Raw genomic sequence first — 17,226 nt, 5'->3', positions numbered from 1 at the left:
CGATGATGTCACAGCGGTGAGGCAGGATGGGGAGGATGGAGGGTGGATACAGCAGACCATCAATCATGTGTATGATCCCATTGGACGCCATGATGTTGGTGGTCACCAGTCGGACACTCTGCTCCCCCAGCAGGATCTCACCCTGGAGGGTTCACGAGGAAATGAAGTTCACTAATGACCTCATCCCACTGAAACAATCAGACCGTTGTGAAGCAGCGATGAGACGCCTACATTCTCTGACACGTTGACCACCACCTTTTGATTTGCCATCGTCTGAATGTGTGGCAGAGCGGACAGCTCGTCCACCGTCAGCTAAACACAGAAACAAACATTAAAACTTTATTCACATTCTACATAAACATTTTAAAGAAGTGATGATGGAATTTAATAATTCTAAATATATGTGGCTGGATTAAACATTGAGACTGTCTCAGGTTAACATTTATATTCTGGATAAGATCACAGTGAGCGTAAAGCTCCGCCTCCTGACCAATCAGCTCTCTAGGAAAATGCCCCGCCCATTCTTAAATGATGGTGATTGGTGGTGAGCATCAGCCTTCATTTCTATTCAGCGTCTCTTTCAGGCTGAGAAATAACTTGTTCAGTATCGAGTCTCCAGAAGTAAAGCAAGATCTCAGTCCTACAGCGAATAGAAGGAGGGATAATTTTCATGATGAGGAGGGAGTAGGGGGGGGTGGGGGGGGAGTAGGGGGGGTTCCTTACCACCGCCTGGGAGAAGACGTGATGTCTGAGCAGTTCCTGCAGTTTATGTTTGGCCTTAAAAGAAAAAGAAAACTGAATTACAAATCTTTCTATAGAGTAAAAGTTTGAAGATTTCCATTGCACAACTCTGATATACAACAAGTTATTTCATATAACTTAATATGAGCAAATCATCCAGGTCCAGTCCAGGTGAACTGTTTAATCCCTGGAGGGGCAGCAGGTGAACTGTTTAATCCCTGGAGGGGGCGCTGGTGAACTGTTTAATCCCTGGAGGGCAGCTGGTGAACTGTTTAATCCCTGGAGGGGCAGCAGGTGAACTGTTTAATCCCTGGAGGGGCGCTGGTGAACTGTTTAGTCCCTGGAGGGGGCGCTGGTGAACTGCTTAGTCCCTGGAGGGCAGCTGGTGAACTGTTTAATCCCTGGAGGGGGCGCTGGTGAACTGTTTAGTCCCTGGAGGGGCAGCAGGTGAACTGTTTAATCCCTGGAGGGGGCGCTGGTGAACTGTTTAATCCCTGGAGGGCAGCTGGTGAACTGTTTAATCCCTGGAGGGGGCGCTGGTGAACTGTTTAATCCCTGGAGGGGGCGCTGGTGAACTGTTTAATCCCTGGAGGGGCGCTGGACTCCAGCCAGAGTGACGAGCCAGCATACCAACACACCACTGGAGCGGTGAGGTACCAGGATGCGTGCTGGATGTGAGCTGCTTACATCATGCAGCATGTAGAGGATGCTGCCGTCCCGAGCCCGGTCCACTGCCTGGTTGGTGGGGATGAAGACGGTGAGCGTCCCTGGAGTCTTCAGCGGCGGCGGCGAGCCGCAGTTCTGCAAAACAAAACATCTCAGTCAACAACCTCTGACCTCCTCGTCTCGCCGGCTTAAAACGGTCAATGTCCCATCACTGCTGCACGTTTCACTGAAGACGTCTGACGCAGACGGTTAACATGGGAACCATCGTCTGCCTCTTTAGTAGGACTGAGCAGCGTGGGGGTCATCCTGAGGGGTCCTGAGGGGTCCTGAGGGGTCCTGAGGGGTCCTGAGGGGTCCTGAGGGGTCCACGCACACTGAAGCTCAACGCGGCAGAACCAGTGCCATATTTAGTAAATCGTGTCCACACACACACACACACACACACACACACACACACACACACACACACACACACACACACACACACACACACACACACACACACACACACACACACATTTAATTGAGCTTATGAATTACACGCCACGTAGGAATGTGCCCACGTGGATCTGGCTCATATTCCACCCTGGACACGTTCACACTTTACTATAAAAGGTCAATGCAAATATGCTCATAAATATTAATACCCAGACTTGAGTTTCACATCAATGATTGATTATGTGGCGCCATGACAACGGCCAGTAGGAAGACTGGGAAGGTAAACTATGTGCCCAACCTAAGATCTGGCAAAGTACATCCTCCTCCTGTGAGCACATGAAAACTCTTCCATGATATAATACGGTTCATAACGCAAACAGAAGGCTGCTGCCGCTTGTTTGTGTTTTGCAGGTATTGAATGTGTATTCCTGCTTGTGTCGGCCCGGAGTGACGGGATGGAGCGGGATGGAGCGGGATGGAGCGGGATGGAGCGGGATGGAGCGGGATGGAGCGGGATGGGGAGCGGGATGGGGAGCGGGATGGAGCGGGATGGAGCGGGATGGAGCGGGATGGGGAGCGGGATGGAGCGGGATGGAGCGGGATGGAGCGGGATGGAGCGGGATGGGGAGCAGGATGGAGCGGGATGGGGAGCGGGATGGAGCGGGATGGAGCGGGATGGAGCGGGATGGGGAGCGGGATGGGGAGCGGGATGGGGAGCGGGATGGAGCGGGATGGAGCGGGATGGGGAGCGGGATGGGGAGCGGGATGGGGAGCGGGATGGAGCGGGATGGGGAGCGGGATGGAGCGGGATGGAGCGGGATGGAGCGGGATGGAGCGGGATGGGGAGCGGGATGGGGAGCGGGATGGGGAGCGGGATGGGGAGCGGGATGGAGCGGGATGGAGCGGGATGGGGAGCAAAGTGAAGCCACTTCCTGGATCCAGCTTAACAAACCCTCGCAGCAGGTTCATGTGAAAGAGCCTGATCTGGGAGATGTTGGAATGGTTCCGCTAAACGAAGCTTTACGTCCCGAAGCCTCGAGACCAGCGACTGAAGCTGGGAGTGTTTCCAGACCACAGAGCCGAGGTTCTCTGGCTGGAGACGTGGAACCATCACCACGTCGCAACATTAATGAAGCTCATAATTCCAATAGAGCAAATTCCCCGCAAGAAATCCCATTTATCCATGTTCTGGTAAAATGATGTTTCTGTGGCATAAATGATGAATGTAAAGGGCGACAATGAATTAAAAGTAAAAATAGTTTTTAGCTGTAGATTCAATAAATCGATTAAATGAATTTTCTCTGGTGAATCTAAATGAATAAAGTTTCTTTCTTTCCTCCGGAGCGACACTCACATCAACCAGAGACAGGAACCGGTTGAATCGTCCGTCTGTTGACAGAATCTCTCCAATTGTCTTGTCGGCAAACTGCACAGAAGAAAACAAAAAATAGTCCAAATATGTTATACATATTTCATATATTGATCATGATTATACAATACCTGGGGGGGGGGGGGGGGGGGGGGGGGGGGGTTTACATTACAACACGTGTCGTTCACCTCACATAGGAAAGAACACACAGTTTGTTTGGATGGATTTCTAACATGGGGAGTCTCTTGGTACCGGGAGGAAATACTGCTAACAGATATACTGATATACTGAGCAGTACATCGTATCAGTTACAACCTGGGAAACCTCCCAGTCGGTTCTTATCGGTCCTCAGTCTTTAGTGGAAATGTTTGTTTCTGGACTTTATCATGAGAAACTTTCTGTGTTGTAGAACTCAAGCTGTGCCTCTCAGGCTCCAATATATCTAATATATCTAATATATCTAATATATCTATTATATCTAATATATATATTATATCTAATATATCTAATATATCCAATATATCTAATATATCTAACATATCTTCCTCTACAAACATGTCAAACGTCACATTTCTGAGGCTCAGAGCTCACACTCCCAAATAATCCACTCAGGCAGTTGTTTGATTTGCGTATCAGAAATATGTTGGATTAATTTGAGTTTCTCTTCATCAAAAGGTTCATTCTAGTTCAGACCATCTAAATCGACTCGTTCTACTTAATCTGAATAGATGGGAATATGTGGCATGATTAAATTATACTAACAGATGATCGGTTCTTTTCTCTCCATCAAGCAACATGGAAACAATCCAGCTGATGGTCTTTGTGTGTTTATTGATTTATGGTGAGAACATATTTTACATTTTAGCTTGTTTATGTTCGTAAAACTGGATCGTTCCATAAAACCAGTGCACCAGAGTTTAGGACATTTGAGAGTTTAGATGTTTGCAGCGTTTGAGATCCATCCAACTCTTCTTGTGATATTTTAACTTTGATCCTCATATAATCTGTTTGATTCCTTCATCTGGTTGTTTTTTCTCTGTTAAACAAATCTGAATTGAAATGTGTGTTTTCATTGAATAATCATAGTTTTACCCTCCAAATCTTTGTTTTTATTATGATTTATTTTCAGAAATTAAAGGTTGATCTCCTGCTGTACGCTTTAAAATCTGCTGATGATGTCGTTTTTAGAAGATCTTCAGTGTTTTAACCTGTTCATCACGGGGCGACTGCTCTGAGAGGGGGTATGTCATCAGTTGGTCGATAATGTGGATGATCCCATTGGCGGCGGGCAGATCTTCCTGGAGGACGGAGTACAGCCGGCTGGGGTTTTCCATCAGGATGAACTTCTACAACGACACAAGACACACGAACAGAGTCACTGAGCTGCAGGGTGTCATACTTCATAAAACACCCCCATCTTTATTAAGGTCTTTGTTTGGATGTTCAGGCATGTTTCATGATGACGTCACCATTTAAAAATATAAATGAATGACAGCTGCTTCAGAAAAGAAAACGAAGGAGGACACAGGCCAGGTTGAACTGAAGGAGGTCTTTATTGAAAATGATGGGAAAGTACACTGGGAAACTCGACGGCCAATCGCAGACGAGAGCATGTTGACATAGAGTCAGGGATATTTCCCCCTGTACATTTTCACTTCTATACAAGCTTATTCCAATTTTCCAACACAGAACTCTGAAGTTTTACTTGTTTAAACACTTTGAATGAATCCGTTAGTCATTTTGTGTTTCGGTCCACTGAAGAGCTTCTTCCTTCGTCACTGAATGTCAAATAACTTTATCTGGACTGGAGCTGATGGCAGCAAATACTGGGGGTCACACACACACACACACACACACACACACACACACACACACACACACACACACACAGATAAATCAACACATTGGCTTTGCAGCATGTGTCTCATTTGATAAACACCAAACAGGAATATCTTCACGGGGCTCCGCCCACTTCATGACTCAACACTGTCCAACATGAAAACAGTTTGTTTCTGAGCAGGAGGCACCAGAAGACTCACTTTCACTCCCAGAATACTACAAGAACTGAATCAAAACCTCTGCAGGTAGGAAAGCTGGAAACTCTGGCAGGTTCTTCTGAGTAAAACTTTCAGTCTGACTGGGTGCAGACTCCTGAGAAGATCTAAAGAGACGGCTGAAGGGGAACGTGACGGCTGTGGAACCTTCCCGACCGACTGACTGACTGCTGCCGCTTTGCTTTCAGCTCCAGGAGAAAATGTCTTCCATCTCAGAGGAGGACCTCTGCTGCCCCATCTGCACCGAGGTCTTCAGAGACCCGGTGGTTCTGTCCTGCGGCCACAGCTTCTGTCAGACGTGTCTCCAGCAGTGGTGGCAGGCGAACAAGGAGCGCCAGTGTCCGTGTTGCAAGAGGAAATCCTCGAAGGGCGAGCCCCCGGGCAACCTCCTGCTGAAGAACCTGTGTGAAGCTTTCCTATGGCGGGGCGAGCGGGGGGACGCTGCAGCTCGGTGCAGACTGCACTCCAAGAAGCTCCGACTCTTCTGCCTGGACCATCAGCAGCCGGCTTGTCTGGTCTGCCGAGACTCAAAGACTCACGACCGCCACGCGTTCAGACCGGTGGACGAGGCGGCGCAGGCTCTCAGGGAGAAGCTCCAGGTGGAGCTGAAGCCTCTGCAGGAGAAACTGACTCTCTTTGAAGAGTGCAGAGAAAACCAGCAGCAGACAGTGGAGCACATGATGCTCCAGGCTCGGCAGACTGAGGGACTCATCAAGGAGCAGTTTCAGAAGCTTCACCAGTTTCTCCACGAGGAAGAGGAGGCCAGGATGGCCCGTCTGAGAGACGAACAGGAGCAGAAGAAGCAGCTGATGAACGAGGAGATTAGAGTTCTGAGCAGAAACATCTCGTCTCTGTCGGACGTCATCGGAGCCACACAGACGCTGCTGAGAGACCGAGACGTCTCCTTCCTGAATAACTTCAAGGCCACAGCGGAGAAGGTCCGGCAGTTCCCCCCCCTGCGCCACCCAAAGCCCATCCCCGGAGCTCTGATCGACGTGGCCAACCATGCAGGCAACCTGAGCTTCAACATCTGGAGGAGGATGAAGCAGCTGGTCTCCTACGCTCCCGTGATCCTGGACCCGAACACGGCCGACCCACATCTCCAACTGTCTCCAGATCTGAGGGCAGTGAAGGCCGTGAAGCCACAGAAGCTTCCGGGAAACCCAGAGAGGAACAAGTATTCCTGCTCCGTCCTCGGCTCTGAAGGCTTCCACTCAGGAAGCCACGCCTGGGACGTCCACGTTGGGAACAACCCAGACTGGGAGGTGGGCGTCCTGGGAGACTCCACACACACCAGGGGACTCTGGAGGATTTGGTTCTCCGGCGGTAGATTGACGGCGTTCTCCTGGTCGGAGGCGGAGAAAGATCTGACGGTGAAGACGAAGCTGGAGAAGGTCAGAGTCCAGCTGGACTTTGGCAGAGGGACGTTGTCCTTCTGGGATTCTGACGCCGACACACACTTACACACCTTCCAGCACAAATTCAGTGAGACGGTGTTTCCTTACATTTACACTGAAAGTCCAGTCCCACTCAGGATTCTGCCGGCGAAGGCGTCTGTGACTGTGAGATCTGCGTAAACGACGTCATCAAGGCTGGACGACACGACGAGACGGACAAAACTCCAGAAAGACGAGCGAGATTCCACTTGGACATGCCAGTCCGTGGTCATATCAAACCTGACATTTGTAGTACATTAGTAAGATGGATCAGTACTGATAGTATTTAAGTCCAACATTAGTCAGAGACGGACGAAGCTACAGAACCTGTTGCTTTTTGCAAAGAAGACAACAAAGAGCGACCGGCCTTGTTTTCTTGGACTCCTTGAGTCCGCCAAGGCTAAATATTAGATATTTAATGTTAATGAAAATAAAAAGATGAGTCTTCTTTTATTCATGAGTTGAGACAAGACAAGAAAGACGTGTGTGCATGATAAACAATGTTTAATACTTTATATTTTTTATTTGTTTTTTGAAGAATATTATTAATCTGTATGTTTTGAATGGGAGTAGGACAGACTGGGAGTGATGTGATTCTGATTTCAAAAACTAAAATGATTTATTTATATTTATTCCTAAATGAGTCTGAAATATGTGTTTGTGTTTGTGAGTTAGAATGACCATAAAGCTGCCTACAAATATGATTGTATAAACGTTAACTGTGTGTTTCATTTATTTGAGTGATGAAAATTACTTTAAGATGAAATGTCAATAATAAACAACTGTTTGTTGTCTCTGGAGTTGATGGTGGCTTTTTTATTGATTGTGGGACAATTCAAAATAAAGAAGCTTTTACACATTGTGTCTTCACACCCATTTTAAAGAAAGAAAGAGAAGAAGAAGGAGGAGAAGAAGAAGAAGAAGAAGAAGAAGAAGAAGAAGAAGAAGAAGAAGAAGAAGAAGAAGAAGCTGCATGTTATCTGAATAGCAATAAAATTGTATATTGTATTTAGAGAAACACACATTTTTTGTTGTTGTTTTTGTTGTTTTTGCTGATACCTGTAGAACAATTGTGAACAATTCATTAACATTCTGACCGTCTGACTGAAAATTACATCCAAAAGCAGGTGAAGTCTTTTGATGTTGATCGACTCTTAAAGTTTGAAAGGAAAGATCCTCGTTTTATCTCCACATCATCCAGTCAGAACCTCAGTGTCCTGATGAAGTTTTATAGAAGCTGAAAATACTAAATGGCAGTAATGTGTGTGGTAGAATGTGGTAGAAACGTCAGTTAGAAACACTTTGTCCCACCTTGTGTTCTTTGGTCCTCAGCCTTGCTCCTCCATACATGCTGAAGTCTTGTCCTGTCAGGTCTCTGTAAAGATGTTGACCCAGGATGAGGTGGTTCTTACACACCACTTCCTGGTTCACGCCCTGTGGGAGAGAACAGTACACACCGTCGGCACGCCGGCAGCACACAGAAAACTTCGTTCATGACTTGATGCTCATTTTGTTTAATCCTGAATCATTTTTCTCTAATATCTAAAAAGGTTTGCAGCTCAGGTCTCCAGTTGGTTCAACTCCAGTTTGTTCTACTCTGTTGTGACCATCTGTCAATGGCTCTCTATTTCAACCAGAGTTAAACCTGAAGTTATCTCGATAAGATAAAACCAGAGTTAAACCTGAAGTTATCTGGATAAGATAAAACCAGAGTTAAACCTGAAGTTATCTAGATAAGATAAAACCAGAGTTAATCCTGAAGTTATCTAGATAAGATAAAACCAGAGTTAAACCTGAAGTTATCTAGATAAGATAAAACCAGAGTTAAACCTGAAGTTATCTGGATAAGATAAAACCAGAGTTAAACCTGAAGTTATCTAGATAAGATAAAACCAGAGTTAAACCTGAAGTTATCTAGATAAGATAAAACCAGAGTTAAACCTGAAGTTATCTAGATAAGATAAAACCAGAGTTAAACCTGAAGTTATCTAGATAAGATAAAACCAGAGTTAAACCTGAAGTTACCTCCGTAAGAGAAAATTCAGCTTCATAGTACAGGCCTCTGAACTATACGGTGGCCCAGAAGGGCCAACAGCACAACACAACAACCCAAAATCACAACACAACAATATTATGCCACAACACAACAACAAAGGATCACAACACAACAAAAAACAACCACAACACAACAACAAAAAGAAACTCAGCAGCAAAACTTAAGATGCAGGTTTTGTATGTACACCCAAACTATTTAAACAACTTGATAAGCTTAGAATTCATATCAAAGGTTTTGAATGAATTTAATTTGGTGCAATTAGAATATAAAAGAACTCTTTTGCTCATGAAGGTTGTAGAAATCTGCTCTCCAGCTTTCATCCATTCATTCCTTTACTTTCTTTTTACTTTGGATGAAGCTCCTGTAAGTTCACATTAGATGTCGTGTCATTCCTGCTACTCATTTCCAACGTTTGGCTGCTTTCAGTGACTTCCTACTGCGTCGTAGTGAAACGTCCTGTTGCAGGTTTATTCCCGGTGTTTCTGTGCTGAGGAACACTAAAGAGGTCGGTCCAGTACTTACAGCCGGGAGTCTTTTCATCCGAGGGACGAAAACTGTGAACGGTCCGCTGTGACTCAGCAGCATTGAACAAGCGTTCTCTGAAACACACAAACCCAAAGTCAAACGTTAAAGGAAATCTCTCAATATTTAATGACAGCGGGAGAAAACACATAAACTGGCATCGTTTTGTTCACTCGTAGTAAAGATATTCTTCTTCTGTCTGTTTGTTGTATTTTTGATTTCTTGCAGTTAAACGTGTATCTGTGGTGCTTTTCTCTCTGTTGTTTTGGTTTTTTTTAATTTTCCAGAGTGTCTGTGCTATTCAAGCTTTTAAATTTAACGGTGCTTATTCTCATATTAGTGTGCATTTAGTAGACCAGCGGCGGCGGCGGCGGCGGCGGCGGCGGCGGCGGCTGGTGGTGAAGTCCTCAGGTTGGTCATCCTCAGCCAATGTTAGCTTCATTTAAATACAATGACTTTATAAATCACATTACAACAATTCTGGCTTTTTTAGATTAATAGAGGCCCCCAGTGATGAAACATTATAGTTCTTTTAAACAGCCAGTGAATAAAGACACTTATTAAGACTCTTTTATCAACATACTAGTAAACAAACACAAGCTGAAGCTTCATTAGTCTCTTTTAGAAAATGAATGTTTTGTTGCTGATTTACTGGAAAAGACAGTTCGTCTGAGTTTAGGGAAACAAAAGGAATATCAGCTTTATTTTCAAACAACACATCAATCCATCTTTCAAAACATTTTAGATTTGTGTCTTAACAGTCTTGTAAAATAAACGGTGTTCTTTTGAAGCTCGGAGGATTGTCAGTAGAACTACTTCAGATCGGTATTTCTTATTTTTTGATTTTCTTACTAAACAGAGCGACGGCTCCGGTCAGATTATCTCTCTGGTCTCCACTCCTGTCCAGCTCCAGGAGACGCTCCATCACGTTACCGTAGCAACGGTAGCCGTCGCCGATCTCAGCTGCTCCGCAGACGCACCTGAGAGGAAAGGTAACTAATGACACTGCCAGACTCAGAGCATCACACTCAGGAAAACACACGGCGTCTCACCAATCAGCTGCCGCTGCCTCTCATATCATAAAGTTAGTTCATCAGCAGTACGACGTTCGGTAACTAGTCTACTTTACAAAAAAGTAAATACTTTTCAGGAACGAGCACAACACGGAAACATCTTGAGTGGATTTCCTCCTCTGGATCTACCGTTCTAGTTCTACTTCTATTTGTTCCTCCAAGAGAGGGAGGCAGAGACTGGAAGCAGATCACCCAGTGGGAGCGTCTGACCTGTGCTGGCCGTCCACTCCAGTCTGGCAGGTCGCCGTGGGGTGGCAGGAATCCCAGAAACAGGCCGAGACGAGCCGACAGCCGAGTGTAGGATCCCCAGCGATGGCGGACATGCCGGACATACACTTACAGAGGGACTGAGCAAAACAGAGGGTGATTCTACCCCGATTCCCTCCACCCACTGAGCAACAGTCCTCCAGGGCACGCCTTTACCACCATTAATAATAATAATAATAATAATAATAATAATAATAATAATAATAATAATAATAATAATATTAATAATAATTATTATTATTATTATAATTATAATTAAATAATAATAATAATTATTATAATAAAATAATTATTATTATTATTATTATTATTATAATTATAATAAAATAATAATAATAATAATAATAATAATACATAGTTTATTATATATATATAATATAATAGATATAAAATAATAAATCATAATAAATAATATTCTTTTCATCATAATTTCAATAACACATCTCACTCTATATGGCTTTGAGTCTCACAATAATTTTGTGAGTATGTCACTTATATATAATAAGCTTAACAAAGTAGACCAAAGGCGTGTCCTCGGTAACATCGATTCATATAATACTGTTTTAAGTCATATATGAGTGACATGCTCACAAAATTATTGTAAGACTCAAAGCCATATAGAGTGAGATGTTGGTCCAGTGGAAAGGAGTCTGGTCTGTCATGAATGAGGTTTTGGGTTTGATTCCAGACGTGGTCAGAATTGTATTTTGTTTCATTGCGTCATCCAGAGGTCCAGTCTGGACGTTCATATGACGTCCAGACAGGACGCCCATGCAAAGTCCAGGAAAGACGTACAAAGAACTTTCCTTCTGGTTCCCTGAGACGTCGGCTGTAGAGAAAGAACTGAGGTCTTACAGACGGGATCTGAGCCGCCGGTTGCTCTGGGTTACCGGGACTCTGTGGCCTCCTCACCTTGTTGGGTCCATTAAAGAGACAAACAGTGGAATTGACTGGACATCCTCCATTGTTTTCTGCGCAGGGGTTCCGGGGGATGCAGACCTTGCCGTCTCCCTCGTAGTCCGGCTTGCATGTGCAGGTGACCTTTGACCCCTGAGCAGAGCACTGGGCGTTGACGTCGCAGTCCCTCGGCGAACAAACACCTGAGCAGGGAAACAAAGACCATCAAAGAGAAACGTGAAGACGAGGATCTTGGTGGTGAAGCTGAGGAACCAGCAGGAGGTCTGAGTCTAGAGACTAGGAATCTGAACGAAGGACGTCTGCATCGTCTATCACTGCTGTCGGTGTGGGCGGAGCCATTTCCTCAGCTGGTACTCCACTACTCTTCTTTGCAGTTTAAGTTACGATATTTACTTTACTTTTCCTCAGATTGTGACTTTGAGAACAATCATGCTCTCCATCGGGGCTGTCAGCCTCATTTTGACTTGAGAAGCGACGCAAAACGTAATTTGATCAATAACAGCTTTATAATCTATAAATAACCAGAAATCTCTTTGTTTTAGTGCAACTAAGGTTTAACACTGTATATCATTAAGACGTTCACATTTAATGAATTATTCTTTTACGACACATAAAAACCTGAAAATTAAATTTTTAAAAACTGCAATTTCAACAATATTCTCTCTCAGTTCTACAGGTTTCTGATCAGAGTGGATTTTTACACTATTTCATCTTCAGGAAACGTTTGGCCACGTGTAGTTAGAGAACGTAGTGGTCAGTATAATTCTAGAAATGATCTTTGATGTAGACACATTTTCACGTCTGTGTAGTAATCCTGATCACCGGAACCAAGTCACCAAGTCACAGGAAAGAAAGTGAGTTGTACTCCTGGGCGCCCCTGGTGGTCAAATCAATACATTACATTTAATGTTGTGGAAGAATTGACGCCTCTGCTCTCGACTGCGAGGTAAATGATTATGATGAAATAAACGAAAACATCTTCCACCAACACATCCGATTCCACCGTCCGGTTCTTCGAAGGCTCAGAACCTCGTGTAAACTCTCTGTGGGGAATTTCAGTAAAAGAACCAAAACAGAAAGACAGACACAGAAACTGAATGCTGTTTGAGCATGATGTCCCTCATGGTTATTCAGAGTATTATGACACCAACAGTGTGAGAACATGCAATATAATACCATTCTCTCCTGAAATAGGTTCTGGTTTTCCAGATTTGACCTCTTCTGGTTTGATGAATGGAGAGAAAAGAGCAAGAGAGACAAACAGAACCAGCAGGGCTGTTTAGATCAAACCTCTGTTGACATTCTCCTGTTGGAGGTTGATGTAGTAAATGGATTTCTTCCACTATTCTCCACCTCCTTCATCCTGCTTCACACTAATCAGCTGCATGTCCTCTCTCACTGCATCCAGGAACCTCCTCGCCCACTAACGACTAAACCGTCCATCACATCGCAAATCACACACATTTTTATCACTGAAAGAAAACTAAAGGGAAATGAGAGAAACACACAGATCTTCTTAGATTCTTTACATCAGAAATCCACTTTATGTGGCGGAAACTTGCTGCGACATTTTTGTGAACAAGCAAATACAAACTTTTCTAAATGAATTAACTTTAAACACCAAGAAGTTCCAGCAAGTCGCTCATTTTACTGAGAATTCTAAAAGCGAAGTTCTTCTGATCCACTTCCTGTTTGTTTCAGGATAATAGACCCGACAATTTGCCCCGCACATATTTGCACTATTGACGCTGGTCTACCCGGATTTATCTATTTATTGTTCCTCCATTATTAATGATATTTTAATATAGTATAGCTATTCTCCTCTTTTCTAAATTTACATCTTTCTTTATTTCTGGATTCTTCTATCGAACCAAAACACCTGAAGATTGTACTCCAACATATCCCTCCCCATCATATTGTGTATGACTGATGAACCAAGGACCGGACCTGTTCTGAGATTACCTCATCATTCCCAGAACATTCTGCTCAGAAACTCCTCGTCCTCCGACTGATTATGATTAAAATCTCTTCTCCTCCTTCAGATCCTGATCCAGACCAAACCAACAAGCAGGAACAGGCTAAACGAACATGTTGAACCGAGCGGGGGTTTACTTGTGCATGTGTTCTTCGATGACTTCCTGTATCCCGGCAGACATTCGCAGTAGGCAGCGTCTCCTTCTCCTTTGCAGTAGGAGTACGGGGTGCAGCTGGTGCACCGGGTGCTGACTGTGAAGCAGGAGGACAGTCTCAGTGATCCACACTAAGCAGACGGGCTGAACATGCAACATATTTCACTGTGGAAAGAACTGAACTCAAATCTATTGTTTTAGTGGAAATACTGGCAAAAGAAATCTTATGCAAATACATAATCTGTGTTCGTCACAAATAGATATCATAATGAACAGGGAATACACATTTTTACTGTATTAATTCAGTGAGCAGTATTTTCTCCTCTGAGTCAGGGGGTCTGGGTGTTTTCTCCTCTGAGTCAGGGGGTCTGGGTGTTTTCTCCTCTGAGTCAGGGGGTCTGGGTGTTTTCTCCTCTTTGATTCAGGGGGTCTGGGTGTTTTCTCCTCTGATTCAGGGGGTCTGGGTGTTTTCTCCTCTGATTCAGGGGGTCTGGGTGTTTTCTCCTCTGAGTCAGGGGGTCTGGGTGTTTTCTCCTCTGATTCAGGGGGTCTGGGTGTTTTCTCCTCTTTGATTCAGGAGGTCTGGGTGTTTTCTCCTCTGATTCAGGGGGTCTGGGTGTTTTCTCCTCTGATTCAGGGGGTCTGGGTGTTTTCTCCTCTGAGTCAGGGGGTCTGGGTGTTTTCTCCTCTTTGATTCAGGAGGTCTGGGTGTTTTCTCCTCTTTGATTCAGGGGGTCTGGGTGTTTTCTCCTCTGATTCAGGGGGTCTGGGTGTTTTCTCCTCTGATTCAGGAGGTCTGGGTGTTTTCTCCTCTGATTCAGGGGGTCTGGGTGTTTTCTCCTCTGATTCAGGGGGTCTGGGTGACCATTATCTGGATATTGGGGATACTCTTTCTTCTTTGTGGAATTCTAATGTGTGGAAGCTGAAGGTCTTGGTAGACTGAAGCGTTTGATATTTGCCTTCAACAAAGTAAATATTCTGACAGTTTCCTTGTTGAAGAGCTGCAGTCTTTAGACGCTGTGCTTTTATTTGTTAGTTATCATTTTGTTGGTGACTGTTGCTTCCCACCACCTCCAAATGATGTAAACTAACACAATGAAATGCATGAAGGTCTGTATATATATATGACATAAAGAGAAGCTGTGTCATCCGGCAGCCGGCCGTCCTACCTTGATCACAGCGCTTCCCGGTGAACGGCGGCTGACACAAACACTGACCGTCCCCCTCCGGCCCTCTGTTACAGACTCCATGCTCACAGTCGCACTCTGTGTGGCACAGCGGCAGAGGAAACCATTGTGCAGAGTTGTTGCAGACGCCTGTCACACGAGGATGTGAGGAAGTGAAAGCGTTTACCTTTATCACAATTCTTTCCATAGGACTTTGGATTTTTACACTCGTGACAGGAAAAACCAGAGAAATTGTCCTGAAAAGAAAGAACTATCAGCTGGATGGACCAGCTCCTCGGTGAACACATGAAGCGCTCGGATGGGCCACTGACCTCGCACTCACAGGTCCCGTTGTTTTGGTCGCCATAGCGACAGGTTCCTCTGACGTTACAGATTTGCCCCGACCAGCTGGGGCACGCTGCACACACCCAGCAACACCAACACAGGAAAATACTTAGGAAACACACGTTTTGTGAGAATGCACCATTTTTAGCGTGTTCAGCAGGAAGTAGTGTCGTCACGTCTCTTCTACTTCACTTTGATTATTAACTCTTATTTTTGAATTCACACAAACAGAAATGTGTTCCGAATTTATCAAATATATTCAGGTTTGTTAATGTTTATAAATGTTTAGATATGATCGTATTTATTATTGACTGAAAATCTGAGAGCTTAAAAATACAAAGAAATTTCATTTGCATCTTTTTGAGGTTTCTTTCAAAGAATTCGAAAATACTTTTGGAACTACTGTCTTACGTAGACACAGCGGCCCCCAGTGTTGCTGGCAGCACATTGGGTACATGTAGCTCCTCGCGCAGTGCTGCTGGCAGCCCTGCAGGAGGCGCTGTCCGCCGCCGATCTGCACCATGTAGCTGCAGCACACAGTAAATCAAATGGTACAGGAATTTCAGTCAGGCAGCATTTCCACCACAATGAGTCATGTGACAATGTGATAATCTGTCAAATAAAAAAAAGTCTTGCGTTTCCACCGACAATGATGTAGTTAGTCTGCCGGGCCACGGGGGGCGCTGTTGATTTACTGGAGGGGGAGGGGGGTACATGCGGATACACTCGTACTCGTTGAAATAAAGCTTTAAAAGCGCTTTTCCACCACGTCAGCAGTCCACAAAGCACTTTACACTAATAATCACATTCACCCATTCACACACACTCACACACCAATGGAGACGCTGCCATGCAGCACTCAGTCCGTCCACTGGGAGCAGTGTGGGGTTCAGTGTCTTGCTTGGGGAGTCCACCGCCCTACCCACCGAGCTACAGCGAAGCAGAACTGGGCCAACGGCCTCGGTGTGTGTGTGTGTGTGTGTGTGTGTGTGTGTGTGTGTGTGTGTGTGTGTGTGTGTGTGTGTGTGTGGTCACGGACTTGCAGCTGGAGACGCTCCCCTTCACCCTGCTGAAGCCGGGGGGGCAGCGGCTGGAGGCCACGGCAGCGCAGGAGGTGCAGGAGCTGTAGGCGTCCTCCCTCTGCTGGACGTCACAGCGACCAGGAGGAAGATTCTGAGGAAGAGGAGCGAAGTCACTTCAGTCACGATGCTCACAAGTTCACATCGAACATAGAAGTGCAGGACCAGGAGTTTTATAAACACTGAGGTCCACCGCTCATCATCCTGCTGTGTGTGTGTGTGTGTGTGTGTGTGTGTGTGTGTGTGTGTGTGTGTGTGTGTGTGTGTGTGTGTGTGTGTGTGTGTGTGTGTGTGTGTGTGTGTGTGTGTGTGTGTGTGTGTGTGTGTGTGTGTGTGTGTGTTTGTGTGTGTGTGTGACATGAATGTGTATGTGTGTGTGTGTGTGACATGTATGTATGTGTGTATGTGTGTGTGTGACATGCATGTATGTATGTGTGACATGTATGTGTGTGTGTGTGACATGTACGTGTGTGTGTGTGTGTGTGTGTGTGTGTGTGTGTGTGTGTGTGTGTGTGTGTGTGTGTGTGTGTGTGTGTGTGTGTGTGTGTATGTGTGTATGTGTGTGTGTGACATGCATGTATGTGTGTGTGACATGTATGTGTGTGTGTGTGTGTGTGTGTGTGTGTGTGTGTGTGTGTGTGTGTGTGTGTGTGTGTGTGTGTGTGTGTGTGTGACATGAATGTGTGTGTGACATGTATGTGTGTGTGACATGAATGTGTGTGTGTGTGTGTGTGTGTGTGTGTGTGTGTGTGTGTGTGTGTGTGTGTGTGTGTGTGTGACATGAATGTGTGTGTGACATGTATGTGTGTGTGACATGAATGTGTGTGTGACATGAATGTGTGTGTGACATGTATGTGTGTGTGACATGTATGTGTGTGTGTGTGTGTGTGTGTATGAAGACTCGTGTCTCAGCTGTTATTTGCAGGAGAATTTAATTATTTTAATTACATTTAAAATAATTAATCAT

General features: G+C 45.0%; 2 protein-coding genes across 2 annotated transcripts in view; one reads left to right on the top strand and one right to left on the bottom strand.

The window, feature by feature from the left end:
- The window catches only part of stab1 (stabilin 1), a 92,223-nt gene that overhangs the window by 71,424 nt on the left and 3,573 nt on the right, over positions 1–17,226 (bottom strand). The window contains exons 2-18 of the mRNA XM_080461178.1: positions 16,220–16,353; positions 15,592–15,707; positions 15,168–15,253; positions 15,023–15,092; positions 14,839–14,934; positions 13,653–13,766; positions 11,535–11,722; positions 10,566–10,702; positions 10,135–10,262; positions 9,283–9,359; positions 8,016–8,138; positions 4,423–4,560; positions 3,200–3,271; positions 1,429–1,542; positions 724–777; positions 232–312; positions 1–142 (exon numbers count right to left, since the gene is read on the bottom strand). The exon at positions 1–142 is cut by the window's left edge and continues 17 nt beyond it. Of these exons, the coding sequence (XP_080317304.1) occupies positions 1–142; positions 232–312; positions 724–777; positions 1,429–1,542; positions 3,200–3,271; positions 4,423–4,560; positions 8,016–8,138; positions 9,283–9,359; positions 10,135–10,262; positions 10,566–10,702; positions 11,535–11,722; positions 13,653–13,766; positions 14,839–14,934; positions 15,023–15,092; positions 15,168–15,253; positions 15,592–15,707; positions 16,220–16,353 (1,870 nt within the window). The remainder of the gene's footprint in view (positions 143–231; positions 313–723; positions 778–1,428; positions 1,543–3,199; positions 3,272–4,422; positions 4,561–8,015; positions 8,139–9,282; positions 9,360–10,134; positions 10,263–10,565; positions 10,703–11,534; positions 11,723–13,652; positions 13,767–14,838; positions 14,935–15,022; positions 15,093–15,167; positions 15,254–15,591; positions 15,708–16,219; positions 16,354–17,226) is intronic.
- On the top strand, positions 5,229–7,503 carry LOC308108261 (zinc-binding protein A33-like). The gene is made up of 2 exons (XM_080461083.1): positions 5,229–5,298; positions 5,457–7,503. The coding sequence occupies exon 2, from the start codon at positions 5,469–5,471 to the stop codon at positions 6,843–6,845; it is 1,377 nt and encodes a 458-aa protein (XP_080317209.1). The 5' UTR covers positions 5,229–5,298; positions 5,457–5,468; the 3' UTR covers positions 6,846–7,503.

The sequence above is a fragment of the Lipophrys pholis genome (assembly GCF_963383615.2).
Source record: "Lipophrys pholis genome assembly, chromosome: 4".
In the NCBI taxonomy this organism is placed as follows: Eukaryota; Metazoa; Chordata; class Actinopteri; order Blenniiformes; family Blenniidae; genus Lipophrys; species Lipophrys pholis.
Note: the sequence above shows the minus strand (reverse complement) of the source record. Positions and strands in the feature narration are given on the sequence as shown.

Bases quoted from the DNA above. Each gene is read 5' to 3' on its own strand.
- LOC308108261 (XM_080461083.1), top strand. From the start codon at position 5,469: ATGTCTTCCATCTCAGAGGAGGACCTCTGCTGCCCCATCTGCACCGAG.